Consider the following 24,683-nt stretch of genomic DNA (forward strand, 5'->3'; position numbering starts at 1 on the left):
CCTACTGCCAAGGCAAATCAAGCTGAGACTACTACCACACCTACTACAGACACTGGTCTTTCCAAGGAGGAACTTCAAGCTTTCCGTCGGATGATAAAGGCCTCTTTTGCCTCTGCTGCCCAGACTTCTACACCTGCTGCCTCTTCTGATTCACTTTCTAACTTTGCTTCGGGTATTTCTGTTGGTAGTCAGTGTGCATCGGCAGTCTCCAGTCCATGGATCATTGACTCCAGTGCTACTGACCATATGACAGGTTCTCCTACTCTTTTTATCAGTATATTCCTTCTTCTGGAAAGGATACAGTCCACGTTGCAAATGCATCTCTTTCTTCCATCTTTGGGAAGGGATCTATTTGTTGTTCTCCTAGTCTTACCCTAAAAAATGTTTTACATGTTCCTTCCTTTTCTACTAATTTATTATCCATTAGTAGTCTAACAAAGGATCTCAATTATAAAGTAACCTTTTTTTCCCTCTCATTGTGTCTTACAAGATCTGATGATAGGGAAGACGATTGGGGTCGGTAAAGTGCATGGTGGTATTCACTTGTTGGATGGTAGTTTGCAGCCCTCCAATACTATTCCATCTCACACCCATCAATTAAATTTTGTCTCTTCTGACCTATATCAGTGGCACCGTAGATTAGGGCACCCTTCCATTAGGACTTTATCTCATTTGTTTCCAAATTTAGTTAAAAATTGTAATTCGGATGAGTTTTTTTGTGAAGCCTGTATTCTGGCTAAACAAACTTGATCCATTATCCTTCAATAAATAAAAGAAGTGATTCTCCTTTTCATATTGTCCATTCTGATGTACGGAGATCTACTCGAAAAGCCTCTATTTTTGGCCACCGATGGTTTGTAACTTTTATTGACTGCCATAGTCGTACCACTTGGGTGTATCTGATGAAACAAAAAAATGAGGTGTTTCATTGTTTTCAGCTCTTCCACAACCTGGTCAACACTCAGTTCAACGCCACTCTCAAGATTCTTCATAATGATAATGGCAAAGAATACATGGACGGGCCCTTTCAAACCTATTTGGCTGATCATGAAATTCTTCACCAAACCAGTGACACACCACCCCAAAATGGTGTGTCTGAAAGAAAAAATCGACATCACTTTGAAATGGCCCGTGCCTTGATGTTTGACCGCCATGTCCCCCTCAGTACTAGAGTGATGTCGTGCTTACTCCTGCCTATTTAATCAATCAGCTACCTACTCAAGTTCTGTTTTCCAGTGCTCCAGTTGATGTCCTTTAGGGTTCTTCCTCCTTCCCTCCATGGTTTTCGGTTGCGTGTGTTATACTCGCAACCATCACCCACATGGGAAGTTGGATCCGCGTGGTCTCTAGTGTATTTTTTTGGGTTATTTTGCCACTCAAAAAGGGTACAAGTGCTATCATCCTCTTACTCGCCGTACACTTGTCTCCATGGATGTTGTTTTTCATGAGTCTTCTCCATAATATTTGTCATCACCTCTTCAGGGGGAGTTTCAAGCTTGTGAAGATGCGCCGAATACTTTACCCTCATTACCACCTGCAAATAATCCACCTACTGTACCAGCTGTACCTGCTGTCCAATCTGTTCCTACCCTAGGAAGACCTCCTTCGGATGAAGTTTAGGGGGAGCAGCCTAGCCCTGGCTCTGTTAGAAGAGAGGTTAAAAAATTCAGCAAAAAATTCAGGGAAAACTTGATAGACCAGATCTTCGTGATTTCACTCGGGCTACTAAAAAGCAAGTTGGCACCACCAATCCCAAGACAACTTTACCTATCCCATCGGAGTCTCCTGCACCAGAGCCTACTAGTCAGGCTGGTAAGTCTCCTTCGTGTTGGAAAGCTTTCCAACAAGTCCAAGATTGCTTAAATCTGATTTATATTGAAGGAGTTATGTACCGGTCAAACTTAATTTGGTGTGCGCGAATGTTGTCAAAATCGCTCTGAACGAAAATATTTTTTGGGACATCAAAACAAATGAATATTTTACCGCACTTTCGCTTCTTAGCAATGTTTTACCATATTAAGATTTATGAAATTTTTAGATTTGAGAAAAAACCCAACATTCAAAAGTTGAAAATTGCACCTACTGTCGAAAATCCAGTTTTTATTCTTAAACTGGGGGGTTGACTTTTTTTCCTTTTGGAATTTAATTTTTTTTAACTATTTTTATTGGATTCAAATAGGGGGGTATTTGCTTATTTATGAATAATATCTTAAGTAATTTACTTAAATGATATTAGGCATAAATAAGTGTTTGTCTTGGTTTCTGGCATAAATAAGTGTTTGTATTACCAAGGTTTGCATAGATAGATGTCTGTATACCAAGATTTCCCACCGAGATGTCACCCAGATCTCGAGATTTGGCACTCATATAAAGGAGTTTGGGTCAAGATCTCGACCGAGATATTGCACTTTTAGAACTCGTATAAGATCTCGCGAGTTTTAGAACTATGAACCTAACCACAGCTAGGCTATTTGTCAATAAGAAATTTGGTGGGAATGAATTCATCTTCTAGTCTCCCTAAGTTTCTAAATTTTTGGAGCTTTGCCAGGTCTTTGACAGTGTTGCAGACTTGTTCTTTTATACTTTTAACCTAGCTAGACGTGTTTGCTTTTTTCAATAAATATATGATTGGACTACATATTGAAAATACCATCTGTACATCAAAATTCATGAGATTCTGTTAAGGACCCTAACCAAAGAGTTTGCTTCAAGAAATCAATTAATAGTGCTTATCATTGAGACTTCTGGACCCTTTACCCAGTGCTCCTCATTGCAAGAAACCTCTTTTTTTCTTTAAGAATTAAAAAGGAAAAAGAGTGGTATTCACCGTAATTTGGTTGAAACTCCGGTTTACTGCAATCTGTACCATCTTCCTCCAAATATCACTAGTTACCAGGGCATCAGTTGTTATAACCTGAAACAGTATTTATTGCTGGAACTTCATCATGAAAGTGCATTTTTTAAAGAAAAATAGAGAGAGAGAGAGGACATACACCAAGCATAGTTGCCATGTCTGGATGAATCATCCCAGACCCTTTTGCCATTCCTCCAATTCTTACTAGCTTGCCCCCAACCTATGCAATTACCATTGTAAATTACATAACAGGTGATAGAATTAGCTATTCTTACAGCATGAAATCTAGTGAAGCAAAATACAAATCCACAATAAAAATGCTTATAATATAATGTTACCTCTACTTTAAGTGAAGAAAAAATATGATAACTCTATCCTAATGGGGAGTAGGTTTTATGTTTTAACATGACCTTAAACAGAGTTGAATGGTGAAAAAAATCAAAATTTTTGTTTGATGCATTTCAAACTGTTACTTCATAAAACTATCGCCTATTTTTCTTTCAGAAAAATTGAAGGTGAACTTCCTACTTTATGACAGGATAAGAAAGTGGATGGATAAAGTTTCCTTCAACCCAGATATTAAATGTATTTCAACCCAGAGGAGGTCTTTTCTTTTGTCTGTGCCCTTTTTTCATTTTCCTTTTTCTAAATGAGAAATGAGTTTTTTTTTTTTTTAATTACAGACAACAACTGTAAATTTAATGTAATGAAGTAGGTTACGAAGTGAACAAAAGTTCAATCTTGGAGAGTGAGTGATCAGAACGATCTCAAAAGATATAAAGGAAAAAAAAAATAAAAATCAAGCAAACCCACTCATTGTTACTAAGAGAAAAATGCAAAATATGAAATAGAGCAAAGGCCTTGATGCAGGCACTATGCTGCTGGAAAAAGGGGCAATAAAAGCAACAATAGAAGAAAAAAAAAATTACGTACAGGACATAAACATCCAAACCCACTCATTGTTACTAAGATAAAAATGCAAAATATGAAATAGAGCAAAGCCCTTGATGCAGGCACTATGCTGCTGGAAAAAGGGGCAATAAAAGCAACTATAGAAGGAAAAAAAATTACGTACAGGACATAAACAGCCAAACCCACTCACTGTTTAGCAAGCTTATTGGACCCTCTGTTCTGATGGTCTTCCAGTATTTTTAATATTATTTTTTTTTTTAAATTACAACAAATATCTAACTGCACTGAAGGATTGGGGGTTTATTTATTTCTAAAAATAAACCTCTTCTTTATTGATTAAGAAGATTTTTGTTTTTGGATGGGAAAGATAAACTCAACAAGTGTTTGCTTCCGATCCCAAGCCCAGAAAAAGGAGGATGGTTGGTGTGTCAGGTTAGCAACCGACAACGAAAAAAAACCCAGCCAAAGCCTTTTACTTGGATTTTACAACCTTATATTATAAATGTCATGCTAGTGGGTTCCCCGACAGAATAAGAGACATGCAACACTATGACTCGGAAGTAGTGAAAAGTGAGCAAGGATTGACTAGGGTAATGTAGAAGGGGTTCACAAAGAACCACTCTACAGTAGAATCGTTAATAGTTGCAGCAGATCATCAATAATGGAAGCAAATCAGAATTAGAAGGTAAACACCAAACTAGAAGGTAACAAATGTTAGGTAATCCAGCCAGCAGTTTGGTGTAAAACTAGGATCGAATGGAGCAGGGGCTGGGTAGGTCATGTGTTCCAAATCTCAGCCAGTTCTGATGGCTAACAAAGAAGATATGAAGGGAATCCCAAAATAGAATGTTAGGACAGATCTCCCAAACCAGTGGAATTTAGAACACCAAACATGGAATCGAGTGTAGCCCTTGATTGTGTGATTTCTGCTCTCCAAACCTCTGCAGAGTATGAGACTTGGTTGTAAAGATATTAGCACTTGAAGTTTGCTGGAAAATCTGGGCAGAAACTGAAATCGCAGGAGGACTGCAACCCTCTGTTGATGGCAGGCAGTAGCAGCAAGCCAGCAATTCACAGGGATGATTAGTGCCTGATTAGGTCTACAAGAGTGTAGCACAGTTGCAGGTTGGAGTGTCTCCGCAGCAGCAACAGCAAAGGAGACCAACTGACCGTGTAGGGTAGGAGGAGAAGAAGATAAAGGGGGATATGGAGATTCGGCTCTCTCAGCCCTTCTGGTTTCGGCTCTCAACAGCCCTTCATGTCACACACTAGGACAGGAAACTCGCTCAAAGCAATATTCAACTTCATTAAATCGTGGGGTGGTTGGCTCCTAAAAGCCTTATGTATAAATAGAGGGTCATAGCTTGCCTCTCAAGTCACAAAGAAATAGACATTAACTTTGACAATGTTCTAAAATTAGAAACTAGGAAACATAAACTAAACTAAGAATTAGAAACATAGCATGACAAGGTTTCTAAAATAGAAACATAGCATGACAAGGTTTCTAAAATAGAAACAGATAACTATTAAAATAGAAACTAAACTAAACTCCTAAATCCCCACACATAGACAAAATTGACCCTTCTAAAAAAGTCTTCACACGATCTAGTCTTGGGCCCCACAGGTCTTCTAGTAGCATTCCCACCAAGGCAATATGGGGCTGTGACACTGTTCACGTGAACAGTGTTTTGGCCTCATCTTCTTCATGTTTTGATCTACATCATAGGGTGTCAATTCTAAGCGACGTGCAGCGTCGGCGCCCGGATGCAGTAACAAGTAGGCAATGGTTCCTGCACCATGGACGGGTGCAGGTAAAGAAGCTAGTCCAAAAGCGTAGGATTAGATTAGCATCTTGAAACATTGGATCTTTAACAGGTATAAGTCTAGAATGTTAGAATTTCCTTGGGTTTCTCATGAAACCCTAAATGAATTCCTCACAGTAAACTAGAACACGAAGTAACGAAATACAGAAAAGAGAACCGATGTGCACCTTGCACCTACGTATGTTGATGAAAAGCAATTGCGAATCCACAATCAAACTTGGATAGCCGCGATGGGAATCTTCTACAGTCTCCAAATCTCCTTTGAGCTCTCTTTCTTGTGGAGAAAATTGACTGCAGGGACTCTCACCAAAAGTATTTATAATACTCCCAAACCCTAACCCACTTCCACAATGGGCCTTTCTAAAAAGTCCAAGATTGCTTAAATCTGATTTATATTGAAGGAGTTACGTACCGGTCAAACTTAATTTGGTATGCGTGAATTCTGTTAAAATTGCTCTGAGTGAAAATATTTTTTTGGACATTAGAACAAATGAATATTTTACCGCACTTTTGGTTTTTAGCAATGTTTTACCATATTAAGATTTATGGAATTTTTAGATTTGAGAAAAACCCCAGCATTAGAAAGGTGAAAATTGCATCTACCACCGAAAATCCAGTGTTTGTTCTTGAACTGGGAGGTTGACTTTTTTTCCTTTTAGAATTTTATTTTTTTATTATTTAATTGGATTCAAATAGGGAGTATTTTCTTATTTATGAATAATATCTTAAGTAAATGAAATTAAGTAAATGAAATATAAATGATATCAAGCATAAATAAGTGTTTGTCTTGTGTCTATCCTGGTTTCCCACTAAGTGAAACTCCTATTTGGACTTTGTTTTTGCAAAATCTGATAGTGCCATTATGTTTAAATGGCCTAAAATAGGCTGAATACCAAGTTTCAGACCCAAACTAGGTCTAAAACCCACCGAAACCAGCCTTCGAGTTGAAAAAAAAAATACACCAACTCGACTGAGATCTCGAGTCAACTCGGTTTTTCCAAGGTCGAAACCTGGTCGAGTTCCGAGTTTTAGTTCCTTGATTAAAATAGCCTTGTAACCACCAAATTGTCTTCAGTTCAAGGATTTTTTAAACTGTGTCATGTTTGGGTTGGTTAGTCTCAACGAGTTTCCAATTTGATTAGGTTCCATGTGAAGGGTTTGTCAGCTACAAGGTTGTCAAATCAGCTAGGCGCTGGAACTGGAAAGCCCGCTGGCGTACCCAGCCTTTTCCCTAGGTTTGTATCAAGATATGACAATTTTGACAAAAACAGTCTATGTACTTAGAAAATATACTGGTTTCTTGTTGTGTTACAGTCAGAGCATGTGGACTTGTGTACCTCATGATATGGGTTCAAGTCCTACAGACAGAAAAAGGAGAAATCTGTTTCTACGGTAACAAAACCAAAATAAAACTCAAAATCCACCCAACATAGAGTCGCAAGAAAACTCACAAATCACAATTCACATTCACAAAATATATGATTTGCAACTCTGGATTCTAAAAACGTAATCATATCTTCTCTCTTTTTTTTTTAACATTCAATACATCCAAAAAGGTTTCTACAATGTACAAGTAATCTAAGTTGCCAACATTGAATTATTTGAGTATATAAATAACACATAAACATATTAACACTGTAAGTCCAAAAAAATAATAAACTAGATGTCTTCAATCTTCATCTTAGGTGAACTTTAATTTTGTCTGATTGTTTTACTCAATATGGCTGACACTGCAGTTCGCCTAGTCAAAAATAGAGCAGGCAGCTCAGAAGTCTAGGTGCATACCTAGCTCAACCTTGCCCGGGCAAGGCTCACCTGGAACCCCATTCACCACATGGTTGCCTAGTCGAACCTACAAGTCTACAACTGATTGATTCATCTCCACTTCTAAGGATTATGAAGGGATGTCTCAAGTCCTTTGGTCATAATCAATTTTCTCATCTTATAGAGAGGAACATATCCAACATCATATTGGAGATCTAGGATTATGAAGGGACCCCATTCACCACATGGTTGCCTAGTCGAACCTACAAGTCTACAACTGATTGATTCATCTCCACTTCTAAGGATTATGAAGGGATGTCTCAAGTCCTTTGGTCATAATCAATTTTCTCATCTTATAGAGAGGAACATATCCAACATCATATTGGAGATCTAGGTGGCTGGAGCTCAATGTATTGCTCAGATGACTAGATAGTGCATGCCATTTGATTACTGACTCTATTTCTCGGACCCTAGAGGTGCAAATGGTAAAGCATATACACACTATGCCAAAGGATATGCATACCTCAGTCTCAACGGCCACAGTCTTCCTCACAAGGTCGGTTGTTGTTATGGCCACCGCTGCAGAATCTGCCCTGCACAGCCAAAGGAAAAAAAGAAAGTGAAAACACCAAAAAATAATAACAGTAAAACAACACAAAAGGTTTCCATGAAACAAAAGAATCTAAGCAAACAGCAATGTTAACTAGTCAACCAGGAGTTGAAAGAGAGAAACAATAAGAAATACCCTTCAACATTAGATGACAGCAAGCTAACTAGTCTTGGCAGTGAGTTCAGGAGAGCATCCTGTGTAAAGCAATGTTACTAAAAAAAATCAAAGGCAATTGGAAGAGAAACAGTAAACAAAACCATATTCAGCCCAAAGCAGGCATCCAGACAAGAGGATCGAATTTTAAAATTTTAAAGCGATGCATATGCAATGATCAAGTACTAGATGTAGACTCAGTAAAAAACTATGCCAACACCCACCTTTTTTATCCGGTGACCAATTACACCAGTTGATTCAATCAACACTTCTTCTAACCGTAGTTGCAGAAGCTGCAGATAGTTGCAAACAAACGTATGCAGTCAGATTACCAAACCAGCAGGGTGTAGGACCAACTAATAAGACAGAAGTTCCAAATTTATAATATTCTGGTGTTCCAACAGAACTTGAAATAGGGATTGAATAAGAAACCACACAGTCAGACCAGAAACCCTGATATGTCATACCAAAAGTCCAAAACAAATATCAGATCTGTAGATTCTTCTGAAATCAAAACAGATACAAATTCTAACAGAAGAGGGAAAGATTTCAAATTCAAACCCCAACCCAGAATTTAAATCGGAAATAAAAAGAGGATCTCAAAAAACAATTTTATGATTTGGTTCAAGTAGTTGAACTGAAAATCTAGCCCAGAACAGAATTCAGTTTGCAAGGTCTAATGATCAAAAGCAGATGCAGCCCAATCACTCGAAGTAAAATTGCAGAGTTATGTTTGCTGCAGAGAATGGTAAAAGATTGAAATCCAACAACTGAAGTGTAAGCCAGATCTGACCTGTTCAGTTTTGGGGACAGAGGTGCAGACTAAGGTGTTTCAGACTTAAATCCATAAAAGCATCACAGGGGAAGACCAATAACAAAGATAGCTGAACTGTTCACTATAAACAGTTTCCCGTGTCAATGTCAAAACTTATAAAGGAGATTTATTATCTTCAGTCAAAAACCATATCCCATCCACTGAAACAAATCTGATTACATACTCTTAAAAAAGAGTGAAAATCCTATTACCTACTCTAAATGACTTCAAAATTAAACTTTTGAAAGACACTTAAACTAATTAAATAACTTACTAAAATAAGAAACTAACAAAGGTCTTCTTATCGAATTACTTAATTAAATTAGAAAACTTAACCTGACCCCATAATTAACCTCATTAATAAATAAATAAATAAGAGAAAAATTACAATAAAGTGCCCTTTAAGAAAATTGATCTCAAAGTACTCCCAACAATAACATTACTCCCAAAGTACAACATAATATCCGTTTTGATCTGTTGAAACATCAAACCCACAGAAATTCATTGGGAATGCTACAGCATCACACTCGATCCGTATAAGACCAAGTTTGAAATGAGAGGGTTGAAACTTGAATACCTTTGCAACAGCACTTGCACATTCAATCACATCCTGGTAGCCAGCATCACCCTGAAATAAATTGGCAGGTCTCCTTAGGCACAATACAATTAGCTCTTCCTTGAGCCCACAAGCTCAGAGAAATTTCAGTAAACAAAATTAAGTTGAAGAACATAAACATAAAAGTATCAACTGATGGCAACTGAAAGAATTAAAAACTAAATACTAGGCTGATTGAAGTTTTGAACAATGCAATTGACTATTTAACTCTCTATTCAATGCTTGGGAAGTTGGGTGTTGAGATAGTGTTAGAACTGTGACAAAATCAAAGTTAATATCTTCAGGACCAGAGAAGAAGAAAAAATGAATTATGAGTGGCAGAGAATACCAGTCGCAGGACAAAATATAACAGCAACAGCAATAGCTAAAGCCCAGAAAATAGCAGCAGGGGAAGATGAATAAATCATTGCTGCAGTCTAGAGCACTTTAACAGTAACAACAATAACAACAGCCTAAAATATAGCAATAGGGGAAGAATAAATCATCATTGTGGGCTAACAATTTTCAACAAGACAAATAAAAAATTTCACTAAAAAGACAAAGGGGATAACTTTCACAAAGAAGGCAGGCAATAAACTTCATGATGAAGACGCTGGCAATAATCTCCACAAAGGAGACACAACTCTTCAATAAGAAGAAACTATCTTCAATATCTCGAATCTCCCCCACATGTAGCACTACACGTGAACAAAATAATTTAAGGTAGACAACAAAGAATAACTCATCACCATATCGCAGTAACAAACAGCATCAGCAGCAAATATACCACATAATCAAGAATAGCCACAACAAATATGCATTCTTCCAACCAAATCAAAGTAAGGAAACTGAGGTCGAAACAAATAAACGGGAATGAAGAGATGGGAAGAGAGGGATGGGAAAGAGATGAGAAATGAAAATTGGAAAATGACAAATGAAAGATGAAAGATGAAAGATGAAAGTAAGAGGAAAGAGGCACAGCTCAGCAAAGCAGGAGAATCTCACCTAGTAGATATATAATATAAATCCCAGATTTGACCATAGACATCGATATCAGAGAAAAAGTAGCCCTAGTCAACATCCATTGAGTTACCCAGTCGAATAATAGTCAAGAGAAACAAGAAATGGCAAATCTATAATTAATTGATGCAATCCTGGGTTTGAAACCCTGCCTTGGGATCACTTATGAGCCATAGTTGTTAAGGCAGCAAGGCGACCAAGAGGGGTGCCTAAGCGCTTAGGCCACAAGGCGTCCGCCTAGGCGTTGCCTAGGCGACCAAGTGTTATTTTTTATTTCCCCTCTTTTCTAACATTATTTAGAATGCTACAATATATACCTTATATCATCAAAAATCAACATTAAGCCACATCGTCATAAAAAATCAACATTAAGCCACATCAAGTCATAAAAAATCAACATTAAGCAACATCAAGTCATCAAAATCAACATTAAGTAACATCAAGTCATCAAAAATCAATATTAAGCCACATCAAGTCAACAAAAATCAACACAGAACTAGAAGACAGCAGAACTAAAGAAGCAGTCTATTGGAAGCTTAAAACAATCAAAACATACATTTGGTTTATACTGTTCTTGGAATTGGTCATTGTCCTGGTATACCCAGTCTCACATTGGTTTATACTATTCTTAGAAAACATGATCTTATCTATAATCTATAAATAATTAAATTGCTCTCGATTTAGAGAAATATTTTTGTTCTCTGATAAGTTTGATTGGTCAAATGATTTTACTTTTATAAGAGACTTTTTGTATCAAGTAGAACACAAAACCAGCTTCCCAACAAATCCAAGATTGCTTAAATCTGATTTATATTGAAGGAGTTATGTTCCGGTCAAACCTTATTTGATCCGTGCGAATGGTGTCAAAATCGCTCTGAATGAAAATATTTTTTTATATATCAAAATAAATGAATATTTTACCGCACTTTTGGTTTTTAGCAATGTTTTACCATATTAAGATTTCTGGAATTTTAAGATTTTAGAAAAATTCAGCATTAAAAAGTTGAAAATTTTTCTTACCGCCAAAAATCCAGTTTTGTTCTTGAACTAGGGGTTATTTTTTATCCTTTTGGAATTTGATTTTTTAACTATTTTTATTGAATTCAAATAGGGGAGTATTTGCTTATTTATGAATAATATCTTAAGTAGATGAAATAATAAATATAAAAGCATTTACTTAAATGATATTCGGCATAAATAAGGGTCGATAACACTAAGGCGTTCAATACCACTAAGGTGGCAGTCGCCTAGGCCCCCAAAATTCCTCCTGGACGCCAAGGCAATGCCTTGACAACTATGTCATGGACCCACCCAAATGCACGATAGCCAAAGCTGAAAGATTATAGCAATTCTGTAAAGACTTCAAGGTTTATACAAGTAATGGGGTTCTGGTAATTAACCAACCAGATTTTCAAGTGGGTATATATGGTAGATAAATAGGTGTTGCAATATAAGAAGGAAATTAGGAGAGAGCAATCTGCAACCCCGCCCCCAGCCCCCTTTTCCTCCCTCCCCAACCCCCTCAAACCTGCCCTCACACTACCCCTATGCGCAGCAACCCCATCCAATCCCATCCTCTCTGCCACCCCACTTGGTGGAGGGCTGGTTAGGGAAGGAAGGGAAACCTGAGAGAGATCTCAGAGTTGCAGGGGGAGGGAGAGAAATATCTTCAACACACACACGTTGGGCAACCCGATTCAAGTTTCTATTTCATTCACTGTGTTCCAACGTTGGGTTACAAAGCTTAAATAAACAACATCAAAGAGTCCTATTTTGAATATGAAACTGAAACTTTTGTCCTACGTATGCAACTCCAAACAAATAAAAGACTTAAAATAAATAAGGGAGAGGGTTGCTACACGAACAGGGTGCAGTTTCATGCCTTGGAAGAGGGGTATTATGGGAAAACACTAAAAACAGGGGGGCATATGAGACATTTTACAGGGATTGCGACAGTAATCTGAATCTTATTAGGGCCTTAGGGGTGCCAGCCATGGTACAAAATTTCGTGAAATATCGCCAAAATTTTGGTATATTTCGGTAATTTCAACACTACCGAGACAAGATGGGCTTCCGAAATGAAAAAAGTTCAAATTTCAGCGAAATTTCGGTATATTTTGTAGAAATACTGTGTATTTCGGTAAATTTCGTATAAATACTTTGTGTATTGAGTATTGAACTATTGACTACTATGAAGTTTATCAGTTATGACTTATGCACTTATGACTTTATGAGTTTAAACTAAAGGCTACATTTGACTTTATTTTTGTTTCATTACTTTGTTTAAATTTCTTATTATGTCTTTTAGTACTTAAACAATATGTATTTAACTATTTTATACAACAGGGTCCGACCGTATACAGTCAATCAAGGGTGCAAACCCAAAACACCACTTTGAGTTCATTTTTTTTGCAATATGAAGGTTTAAATGTGTTTATTTAGCTTAAATAAGGGTGTCCATGAAGTATCAGGCCTAGATATGGCCAAATACCCACCGAGACGGACTCCCGAAATATTGCAGAAAAAATGCAATATTTCGGCGAAATTTCGGATATTTCGGATATCTTGGTAGGCCCGAGATACCGATATATCGCGAGATATAGTACTATGGTGACAGCATGCAATTTTGAAATTACGCTAGTGTTGTGCAAATCTTTTACCCAATAAATAAACTAGTAAATAACTACTCCCAACCTTTAGTGGACCAAAAAACCGGGTAGGACCAGTTCTGTTTGGGTTTCCAAACTCGGCTATGTTGGTCCAACCAGTCAATTGCTACCACATCACCACCTTCCCCTGTCCCTACCCTCTGTTCATGCCAACAAATGTGACAACCATGTGATCATTTCCGTCAACCACCTTGGCACCAGAGAACAGGAAGGAGAAACCCACAAACAAGGGGTCCATGATGATCTGAGAAAGATCAATTTTCAAGGACAGGAGTGGGGTTGTTGGTACAGGGATGTTAATAGGAGCTAAAGACACATTAAGTTGATTTTCTGCACCACAATATTCCATCCAGAGTTGAAAGGGGATGCGCATTGAAGAGGCTTTGGTTCACATATCGATTCTCTTCATCAATAAAATAAGATGCTGGTGCAGATTCATAGAAAACAACTAAAAATAATGTTTCAATGATATGGAATCAACTAAGTCAAGATTGGCTGGCCGGCTAACCCTATTTGTTTGGTTGGGGTATATTTTTTAAGTTTGAATCTTCAACAATCTCAAGTGCGAGAAAGTGTGGATTGAAAACAACTAATTGCATTTTCTTGAAAAAAACAAATTGCATATATAATGGTATTGCACCTGCTCCTCGTCTAAGGTACTAGCATTCAGAAACTACGGCCCAAAGAGCCCACGCGGAGACCAAAGTCTCCTCTTTTCAGAAGAGAGTGAAAACTTGAAAACTATGGCCAGATCTTGGTAGGGAAATGGGGCTTTCCAACCCCTTGGGGCTGGGTACTTGAGATCTGAAAGGCTTAGGCTTGTTCTATGCTTTAAAAACTGAGCTTCACGGCGATCCTCGAATTGGGAGGAAGAGAACCAGCACCTGAACACTTACTCTTACTGCTCTTCTCAGGTTCACCTCTTTTCTTAGGATTGGCTGCCCTGAGGTTCTTGTTTGGAAATTGTTTATCACAGAACACCATTCCTTCATGCGCACTACCCGACTCACTTCTTTCTGATTCCGCAAGCCCACCTACCGCCAACTCCATTTGAATTGATAAATCAATGTTGGGGTTCCGACTTAAGTCATTGATATCAATACCAACAAGGTTTCCATTAATATCGTTGAACTACTCGTTTTGGAAGGAATCCAGCTCGACTGCAATGACATGGTTGAATTGTTTGCCGATGTTAGTGTTCAAGAGGCCGAGATAATTTCCTGGCAAAGCACCTGAGAATTCTCTCGAGGGTGCAAATACATAAGTAGTCGAGAAGGAAAAGCATCACTGGGGGATGATTTCCTAAAGTGAAGTGAATAGGGGTAGAAAGCATGACCCATCTGTTGATTAGTTGTGTTTACCAACATCAGGAGGCCATTATCTGTAATCTGTGTTAAACCGTCCAAGCTCATGTTAACTCCTCAAAATCCATTGTAGGTGAAACCATCATCTTCTTGTTGTGAAGATGCAGAGCTCCCAAGGAGAAGAAACCACACCACAAACAAGAGGAATACTGTTGGCATGAGAAGATGGTGGGGGTGGCGAGAGGGTGGGGCAGGGTGAAGGTGGGTGGTGAGGGCGGGGTTGAGGGGGTTGGGTAGGACAGAAGAAGAAAGGGAAGGGAAGACATACGAGGAGAATCGGTTAAGGGTAATTTGGTCATTACAAATGGCAGGGGAGAAGGAGAAGTAAAAGTTCATTTTCTTAGGGGAATCAGCGGTGGAACTACAAGGGAGTTTGAGTCAATAGAGTGTAAGTTCAGGGGAGTGAGAGAACATTTCCCACTATTTTATCAACAAGGAATATGCATCTTAACAAAACAAAGTGCAATAGTGGAAGAGAGGAGAATCATCATTTGATGAATTTTTATTTTTCTTTTTCTTCATTGCTCTGATACCATGTGACAAAATCAAAGTTAATATGTTGAAGATCAGAGAAGAAGAAAAAGAGATAATATATTCAAAACTAGAGAAGAAGAAGGAGAAGATAACAGAACCGAAAGAGAGAGAACTTGGGGAAAGAAGAGCTTACGGTTTGTGTGTTCTATCATGAGCAGGGCAAATATATATTGAATAAAGATAGACTCCTTAGAGTCAAGATCAAATACAACTTAGGTAATAACAAACCCAACAATACTACCACTAAGCTAAATGGCTTAAGCATCACCACGAATAATAAACAGCCCAATGTATCACCATAATAATAAACAACACCATGTATTGTTAAGGATCACCAAAGCTACCAAACATCACCATGACTAGAATTCCAACAAGAAAAATAACTGATAGATGTAAGAATAAGAAAAAATGACACATACTTACCGTGGCTGCATTTGCTTGACCAGCATTAATTAAAACAGCACGCGCCTGAAGGAGTCAAATATTATATGAGAGCCATAAAAAAATTTAGAGCATGATACGGTCTAGATAAAATCTCATTATTTATTTTCTTCTTCTTTTTTTTTTGGCTGGAAAGATAAAATTCTCACAGCTCGCTATTCAGCAAGGATGCAAACAATGAAAAATGAAAAATGAAATCCAGCCCCAACAGCCAGGCGACTGCCAATTTGAAAAAGACAATCCCATTTGCAGATAGAGTCGCCTCTTCAAACTCAGATGATGTTCAATTCATGTTTGAGTACACCACTCAAACAGCTAGTCTTAGACACTCACTATCATAGACATGATCAAAATAAGAGATCTACTAGATGAAAAATCACCACAAAGCTAATAACTGTAACCATCTGACCTATTACTGGTTGTAAGTCCCAATGAGGTAGACTTCACTCTCATTTGGGGAGGGTTCTCATGCAGAAGTGCATTAAGGATGAGCAAAAACATGTTTCAGTTTTAAAATGGTAAGAAAATGATTAAGGACAAACAAAAGCATGTTTCAGCTTACAAATATGCTTTGACAATGAATTTAGTTGAACATGAGTTAGCAGGAAACTGGTCTGCCCAACTGCTTTCCGCTTCTTCAGGAAGCTTTTACAATTTTTTTTATATAAATTACAAAAAATTATTGATAAAATGAAAAGATAGGCTACAGTACAACAATAACACCAACAGGGCTTGCGCCAGGCTAGACTTTTACAAAATTTATAGACAATATTGTCCATAGCATTCACAATTAATGAACATAATGCCCCTAGAAACTCTTCTCAAACAGTATTAGCAGACAATGTTATTCACAATTCCTTTCTAGTGGAAGCTGTTACCAATGGAAGTGTTTCCAAACCCTTTCACTGGTAGAAGCAAGTTTGTTGCAAAGAGATACACAAAGAGGTAACAGTCTTAATATTCCATTCATAGTTGTCAAGGTGTCCAGGCACCTTGACAACTATGGCCATCTTGGTCGCCTTGCGTCCAGGCCCCCTCCAAAGCCTTGGGTCTCCTAGACGTTGTGACAACTATGTTTCCATTTGTTCACTTCAATTACCAGCTTCAGGCATCCACTTATTACTTAAATAACTGTAAGACTCAGCAACTTCTACAAATAGCCCAATTAAATAGGGCAAATAAAACTGACAGTGGCCTACCGTTTGAGATTTGTCTAATGTATGCTTGCAGTATATAACCGGTGCAGCAGGTAGAGCATTTCTTGTGAATGCACCTGAAAATAGATGAATATGATATGGTTAGAAATTCTAAACTCATATGCTGATTCTTACCACTTCATCTCCTCCTTTGAAACTTCAAGTACTGAAAAGAATTGCAAATGAAAGTACAGGGAAAACATGGAAGAAACATAGCAGTTCTCCTAATAGGTCATTGTTTTAATTAGCACAAACTTGGAGGGGCCTTATTAGAGTGAAACCAACCTGCAGCAACTGCATCAACATCACATGTTACGAGTGCAAGGTCAGGTTTCTCTCCTAGTGCACGCAGTCCACCGTACAAGCCTGCAGCTTTGAATCCCTTTGCTGCAGTTACTCCACCTGGAATCTACAGTGTTGTTGATGTTAAAGAATTAGCAGAAGTAGATTTTCATGCACACTAACTCACCAACCAGCTGAGCAGAATTATTGAAGTAAAACTTAGAGATACTCCCAAATCAAGAAACTGCATCTCAGATGCAGCAAAAGAACTGATCAAGTAAAATTACAATCTATGTTTTAAAGCACTGTTGGACTGAACAATCAGATACTTGGACCATTGAACAAAATGCCTGGACAGCAAAAGGTTTTTTAGGAATATTCCAGGGTCTGACAATCAGGCAGGGCAATTGGATCACTTGGATTGCCGGCATATGAGCCTGAATGATCCAATGCATTTTCCGTTTTTAACAGATTGATAATCATGAAACACAAACCTGCAGAGAATTTAGAGACTGACAACAAGCCTATCAGGGTTAAATACTTAAATTCAGGATCTGCCCAGCAGGTGACAGCGCTTGTGAAATACCATGACTCAAAACTTTTAACACTACTTTATTTGTAAAATAATGGACAAGTAAGTTCTAACTAAGCAGAGTATAGGCAACACCCAGTGTTCTAGGAAATGGATCGACAAACTCATGCATGCGCAAGGTGCAACAAGTAGACATGCTAGGTGCAAGTTGTGCGACTAGTCATCAACCTTCTGGGGATTTATTATTTGCGGCTATCAACTTCATCATTTTGCAGAACTTTGTGTCCTTTCTATGTTGGGGATATCAGTAACCAGAACAAGGTTATCATCATTTTTTTAATTCACTACTTTCATACACTAATATTGGATCCCTGTTTCCATGGAAGTATTTATTGCCTTCTTTCATGTCCTTTATTGCATATATTTGATCTTTACTACTGTCGATGTGGAAGACGAAACCATCACAATTTTTTGTTGTCAACTTGTCATGGCTTGGGCATGGGGTTGTGTAGTCAATGCTTTGTCTTGGAAGGCCAAAATGCCTAGCTATTGACTACGGCTTTGAGAACCTTGGCACGAATGCCCAATATTACAACTTGATAAACTTAACACTTGATACCAACACAAGGAATGAGATACAATGTTATTAACAAAATGCCACTCTAAAGTCCAAACAACATCAGACAGAATCCTGACCATTCCCATTTTTAGCATCCCAAGCAACGTCTGGGAGGCCTGGGTTGGCGTTGGAGATGGAAAGAACGCCTGACGTTTTTCCCCCATCCTGTCCTTGAGAACAATTGTAGGATGTACAGCATGAGCATTTCGGAGGGAATCACAAACATAAAAATTTTTCGATGACAGAGATATATATATATATATATATATATATATATATATATAAGAAACGAGAGCAGCATTTCATCCACCTAAGTTGCACCTCAGTTAGTATTTCATAACAAAGAAGTATCTTCAAGTTCCTCACCAGCTTCCATGGTCCTTCTGGAAGAAGAATTGGTGCTGGAGGTACGTATTTTGAGGATTCGTCCACACTAGAAGAAGCAGTGACAACCCTAAAATCACGCCGCGAAGAACAAAACGAGCGCCAGGGCTGCAAAGTACGTAAAAGTATTATGATTTGCACAATTCAGGACGAAATTAAGACTGCGACGGATGAAGACGAAAAGTAAAAGAAACCAAGTTGAAGCTAGCTAAAAAACAGAACCCTTTCAGACTTTCAGTTTCTCTAGAAACACACCTTTCTTCCATTGATCTCGGGAACTCGGATAGTAACATGCGGATGAACAGAGAAAGCCATTTGAGCAGCCATTACTTAGTATTCAAAAACTCCCGAGCCTGCTAAGTATCCAAAAATTCACTGTGGCTCGGGAACGAAACGGAGACTCTAAGCTCGAGTTTCTCACAGAGTTGGAGGTTTTGCCCGATCTTCCAATAGGTTCAGAGTGAGAGAAAAATAATAACAAAACAAAAAAGGCGGGAAGAGTTGGCTTTCGGCCCTTTCCGAATCTAACTCTCTTTTTAGGGTAAGTTTCCGAAAACGAATTACATCCTTATCGAATCTCTCTGAGGGAGACTTCCATAATATGGCCGAGTATGTCATCCGTTCATGTTCTTTGCTTATTTCCGGCGCAATCGTCAGTCGTGAGATATCTTGGCCCACTTTGAGCCCGAAAGGCTGATATATCTTGGCCTGAGGGCCGATCAGGACTGGACATTTTTAACCCTGAGTCAGGTTAGGTCCGGCCACCGTGGATATAATATTATAATATATATATTATAAATTTTAAATGTTATTTACATTTTGTTATATAATATATATTATATATAGAGATAATAAGTGATATAAAATATTTTATGTAAAATTGATAATTTTCTTCCTGGTTCGACTCTGACGGTGGGTGGGTCAAGGTTGTATTTTTCAGGCCCTGAGTCAGGATCCGGCCTAGGCCCAACTAAGGGGATTCATGATTGGGCTAGGGTTTTATAAAGTCCAACCCAATCCGACCCTGTTGTAGCCCTATCTGATACAAGTGAATATTTTTTATTTTAAAAAACTTGAAATTTTGGGAAATTATTATTATCATAAAGGTATGATATTTTACTAAGGCAAAAATTTTGATGCTTAGCCTTGCATTTGCAACTTATTTGATGGAGTTGATGGGAGAATTTCCTACGATTTTTTTCCTTTCTAACTAAGTTACCATGCAACCACCCAACTTTGAATAGCCCAAAGGTACTCAATTGGTAAAGACCAACATCTCACAATAGAAAGGTCATGAGTTAGGTCATGAGTTCAATTCGCCTCGAGCCTACTTTAAAAACTTTGAGTGGGAATAGATGGTTGAGACTGAAAAGCCCACAATAATTATTCATGTTTTTATTCTCAATGGCTTTGAGAGTCTTTTAGAACTTTCTTGATGTTTTTATTTTTATAAAAGTGTAATCACACAAACCACACACATCAATCCCAAAAGATTAACCAACATTTAGAACCATAGAATGACAACTTTTAGAACTTTTTTGGTGTTATTGTGAGATGGTGATAAGATATCAATTTAGGGTTTTGCAACCCATTGTGGAATGGTATCTACAAGTGAAAAATGGAAAGATAATAATATAAGATTGCATTAGGCTACGGTAAAATATTGCATTGAGGATTCATGAGATAAAATTACAATAAAAGAACGTTGCTTGGTCGCATGGCTCCTACACCAAGGCATAAGAGCATGCCAAATTATTGCTCAACGTCTTGCTCTTATGTGATTATTGTACAACCTCTTGCCCTTATGTGGAATTTGTTCTTTGTCCGGAGTGTGATCTACACCATTAATGCTCCCATGTGTCTATCTCTCTCTGTCTCTCTCTCTCTCTCTCTCTCTTTTATTTATGAAATGACATTTTTAGCCCTCCTTATTGGTGGAGGGAAGAGATAGACCCGAGAGTTCTAGTGTAGGCCACACTCCCTGACAAATAACACTCCCCCAAATTTCTATTGGTTTTGTTAGTTTATTTGTTATTCTGAGGATTAGTCTCTGTTTATATGATATGAAGGCTATGCCTGCTGTTTAATTTTTAGGCTGTACTCTTCTTCTTCTTCTTAAGGTCCATTACAAATAAAAAATTGGAAGAGGGTTCTCTCTTCAGTAGAGGATATGGATTTATTTCACAATATCGGAATCAAGGTATTAGGAACAGTTTTGGTCGTATCGATACTGATACCAATATATATCAAGCCATATCGGTATCGATTCCAGATAAAAACAGTATTTTTCATTAAAAAAAAAATACAATGGGTATTGGTGGATCCGTATTGATTAGGTATAGATATCAGTTACGCTCAATATCAATACAAATCGAATTATACAGCTGATCCGATACTGATTCCTAAAACCATGATAGAGGGTGTAGAGGAGAGATATTGACAGAGAGCCATGACATAACCTACCCCGCTTGCTCAAAAATATATATTTTTTTCTAAAAAATATTCAATTTAAAATTTACCCTTTTTCTCTGTCAACTATCACCTACCTATCATTCCTTCTTCTCCAAATCTACAATTTGTTGTCTCATGTCTTCTCTCTTCTTATGTAAACCTTCAACATAACATTTCTCCACAAAACCATTCTTTCTCTTGTCATACGCTATCTAGATCTCTACTTGAACAACTACTGATCGAATCATCTATTTCCTCATTTTGGCTTCCAATCTCATTGAAAAGAATAGCATCACTATCCTCCCCCCCCACCCCCAACCAAATAAAAAAGAAAAAAAGCATCCATGAATTATTAATTTTTCTCCACAATTCTACTATTTGAAAATCTTTATTCTGGCATTTGGTTTGGGAGAGGGTTTCCTACATCAACATGTGGGAATATATTCTCATACCAAGTAATTATTTTTCCTTTATGGAAGTGTAGGCTGTGGCTATGTTGTTCATGTCTTTAACTGGCCTTGGGTTGATATTCAAACTAATCTATGCCCCCATAGATCAATGTAATGTTTTGAAAATATTAAAATTGCTTGAAGCACAAGAACCAATTAATGATAGACCACGAACCATTTTTTTCTTTCTAATTTATTTCTCCACCTCCCTTTCTTCTATTGGTTTTCTTGAAATTCTTCTTCACCTTCTCTCTCTACCTCTCCATGTATATGTGAGAGCGAAATAGTACTTTGGCTTCGTACCGATTATTTCCCTACAATTAAATCACAGATGCAGAATAGAACCACAAAAGAAAGACAGATAACAAAAAGGAAGGAAAATATAACCAAACCATATACTGAAGGCGCCTAAAATAAAAACAAAATTTTTTTTAACCTTAATAGTTCAAGAAAAGAGATGCGATAAGCCCAGCACAGAGTATAGTTTGGCAATTAATGAGGAAAAAATAAGAATGATAATCGATAATGATATTTTCTTCTCCACTCTTTTAGAATCTAATACACACCCAATTCCTCCACTCGATTTTAATTCCACCCACAATCCGGATAAGTGTTTCTAATTAAACAATCCAAAGACTAAATTCTTCCAATCAGGGGAATCACCCACACCATCCAATAGTTTTGTTTGTCCTGAAGCCAGTTTCTGAAGGCTCTGGTTCTGGTTTAGGTGGCGACCTTGGTTCTCTAGGTTTTGCAGGATCGACAAAAATAACCCACCCGTCCAAAAACTTGGCATTCATCCCTTGTCGAGCCTCCTCTGCTTCTTCTATGGTTGCATATCTTACAAAGCCAAACCCCTTTGACCTTCCAGAAGTCCTGTCTGTAATGACTTTTGCTGCAAAATTATCATTTATAGAGATCATATTGTAGCAAAGCCACACAAAGATAAGGATAATATCAAAAGCAGGTTGGAATTCCATGTACCTTCAAGAAGCTGGCCAAAAGGAGAGAATGCCTCTTTCAGCTTTTCATCTGTGGTTAATCTTGAAAGGCCTGAGTCACATCACAGCAAGAATTGGGTAAGATATTAAGTAAAATGAGTCAATACTGCAATACATTACTACAGTTATCATGGAGGCCTTAATTCACTACACATTCTCCAATTCAGGGGAAATACATTTTATTCTTTATATTACCTTTATAATCATAATACAAATAATTGAGTATAATGCTTTGGATCTTCCATACCACTTTGTTCACTATACCTCCCTCTACCCATGAGGGAGGAGACACATGTGCCCACATCAGCAGGGACTGATGGAGCTATTAATAAGCAGAATTTGAAATGTTGGGGGGGGGGGGGGGATTCATAAATGAAAAGGAAAGAGGGAATGGTGTCGCGAGTATCCACCTTCTTCCCCATGCTAGGCTCAAGCACATGGAGACCTGAACCCTTTCTCTTCAAAAAACCGTATAATAAGAAAAATTCTAAAATAAACAGAAAAAGAAATAGAAGAGGAGGTAAAGATGAAGGATAAGCATTCTTCTTTTTTTTTTTCCAGCTAAGAGAGCAAGAGTAACGACAAGTAATAAAATCACCTGAAGGAGGGGAAATAAATATGTTTTAGGATTGCAGAAGCAGTGCTGGTCATTGTCAATATTTTTTGCCTACGAGGAAAAGAAAATGAGGCTCAGGTTGTTTTGAAATATAAAGAGATGGATCCACAACAGCTATACAGGAAATCTGTTATTTATAGACTATAAGTTGGCAGTGCTGATGCACTTCGATTTTTGCATATGGGATAGGGAACCCAAGATCAGGTCCTTTTCAAAGTTCATAACCCTCATAGGCAGTGCTTGTCAATTTATGCATGAATGCTTCCTCTTCATCTTCAATTCAATGTTCTTTTTCTTCTTCCCCTTCAATCCCTGTGTTCAATATAATCTTCTTCTGGAAACTCGGAATATAGTTTCCTTTTTCCCCCTCTTCCCGACATTCTCCTTCTTAATAGCTCCATCAGTTCCCACTGACTCCACATGTAGACCTATGGATATGTTTTCCCTCACCCATGGTAGGAGGTATAGCAATCAAAGCAGTATAGAGGATCCAAAGCATAACTCGCTAACAGATATACAGTCCCATCCAACTCATGATGTATCAACTAAGCATTAGCTGGAATTAATTCTTCTTCCTAATGATGTATCAGGAAAAGGACTTTGTTGACATACAAAATGCTGCATACACCAATGGTAGTGGAAACCAAAACAAACCATACTAGCGGAAACCAGACAACCACTATAATCTCCCATCAGGTCCTATTCTTTCTCATATGATAGGACGCAAACTGAATGAGACATGGAACTATTTAGTATGAATCAAACTGTTGCTAATGGACAGATCAGTCTCACTACCTTACAAAGCTCGATCAGTAGAAAGTGTGAAGCGAAGAGCTGCAATTGGGTCAGGGTTCCATTTGGAGATCATGACAATACAGAGATCTCTAATTTTATGGATCCATCTTTTCACATTCATCAATCCAGCTAATGCATATTTGAGTCCAAAAGATATCATAAGGTAATTAATTATTCATGATATCCATCCGACAGTCATTTGACTACCAGTATCAGACCACAAGAAGGCAGCCACCCCTAGCCACTGAGGCGTGCACCCCATTCTTTGCAGGTGACAATACTTTTCATCATGGATGAAGACGTAAGAGCTTATGTGGTAAAAATAATGACTGTGAGGCAGTGCAGTTTGACAATTCCCAACCAAGACCGTTCACTTCAAAAGTAATGAATGTCCTATTGTTCTGCAATTCCTATTCCAGCATTGGCAACCATAAAGATTGGGTCCTAAAGTTCATTACTATTCAACATAAGATGACAACAAAAAATCAAATTATTTTTTTTGGGGGATGGGGTTTACTCAATAATTAAAGCCCAATGAATTGTAACAAATGAAATTAGGAAAAAAAAAAAAAGGGGGGGAGAAAGGAATACCAGCATAGCACTAATGCGATGGTTTAAGTCTAAACGTACCGCTAACGAAGAGCTTCGAAGTGGTCAAGGAAGAGTTCAAACGGATTGGGGTAAATCGCCATTGCAGAAGGGGCGAAGACTTCAGCTGATCAGTGAGAACGCGACGGACACCAGAAGCAAACGCCATACCCTAGTAATTCTTGTAAGAACACGAGCGAAACGGAGTCTCCACAGT

At 37.9% G+C, this 24,683-nt stretch overlaps 3 protein-coding genes across 4 annotated transcripts in view; 1 reads left to right on the forward strand and 2 right to left on the reverse strand.

Annotated features, from left to right (window-relative positions):
- LOC122648546 overlaps nt 1-12,176 on the forward strand; it is a 25,783-nt gene extending 13,607 nt beyond the window's left edge. The window contains exon 6 of the mRNA XM_043841759.1: nt 12,161-12,176. Coding sequence (XP_043697694.1) covers nt 12,161-12,162 — 2 coding nt within the window. The 3' untranslated portion in view covers nt 12,163-12,176. The remainder of the gene's footprint in view (nt 1-12,160) is intronic.
- The window catches only part of LOC122648545 (arginine biosynthesis bifunctional protein ArgJ, chloroplastic), a 26,427-nt gene extending 7,523 nt beyond the window's left edge, over nt 1-18,904 (reverse strand). The window contains exons 1-11 of one of the 2 annotated variants that reach the window (XM_043841757.1): nt 18,822-18,904; nt 18,549-18,674; nt 17,035-17,158; nt 16,753-16,826; nt 15,536-15,580; nt 9,508-9,558; nt 8,341-8,409; nt 8,099-8,157; nt 7,877-7,946; nt 2,994-3,074; nt 2,828-2,914 (exon numbers count right to left, since the gene is read on the reverse strand). In XM_043841757.1, coding sequence (XP_043697692.1) covers nt 2,828-2,914; nt 2,994-3,074; nt 7,877-7,946; nt 8,099-8,157; nt 8,341-8,409; nt 9,508-9,558; nt 15,536-15,580; nt 16,753-16,826; nt 17,035-17,158; nt 18,549-18,674; nt 18,822-18,893 — 858 coding nt within the window. In that variant the 5' untranslated portion in view covers nt 18,894-18,904. Of the gene's footprint in view, nt 1-2,827; nt 2,915-2,993; nt 3,075-7,876; nt 7,947-8,098; nt 8,158-8,340; nt 8,410-9,507; nt 9,559-15,535; nt 15,581-16,752; nt 16,827-17,034; nt 17,159-18,548; nt 18,675-18,817 lie in introns of both variants that reach the window. The other variant, XM_043841758.1, reaches the window with a different exon arrangement.
- Nucleotides 18,905-22,024: 3,120 nt separating this feature from the next.
- LOC122643107 (organelle RRM domain-containing protein 2, mitochondrial) lies at nt 22,025-24,666 on the reverse strand. Its single transcript, XM_043836744.1, has 3 exons — nt 24,509-24,666; nt 22,451-22,519; nt 22,025-22,361 (listed from the first exon to the last, which is right to left on the reverse strand). The coding sequence occupies exons 1-3, from the start codon at nt 24,633-24,635 to the stop codon at nt 22,126-22,128; spliced, it is 432 nt and encodes a 143-aa protein (XP_043692679.1). The 5' UTR covers nt 24,636-24,666; the 3' UTR covers nt 22,025-22,125.
- Between the last annotated feature and the right edge of the window lie 17 nt (nt 24,667-24,683).

Source organism: Telopea speciosissima, chromosome 1 (genome assembly GCF_018873765.1).
Source record: "Telopea speciosissima isolate NSW1024214 ecotype Mountain lineage chromosome 1, Tspe_v1, whole genome shotgun sequence".
NCBI lineage: Eukaryota > Viridiplantae > Streptophyta > Magnoliopsida > Proteales > Proteaceae > Telopea > Telopea speciosissima.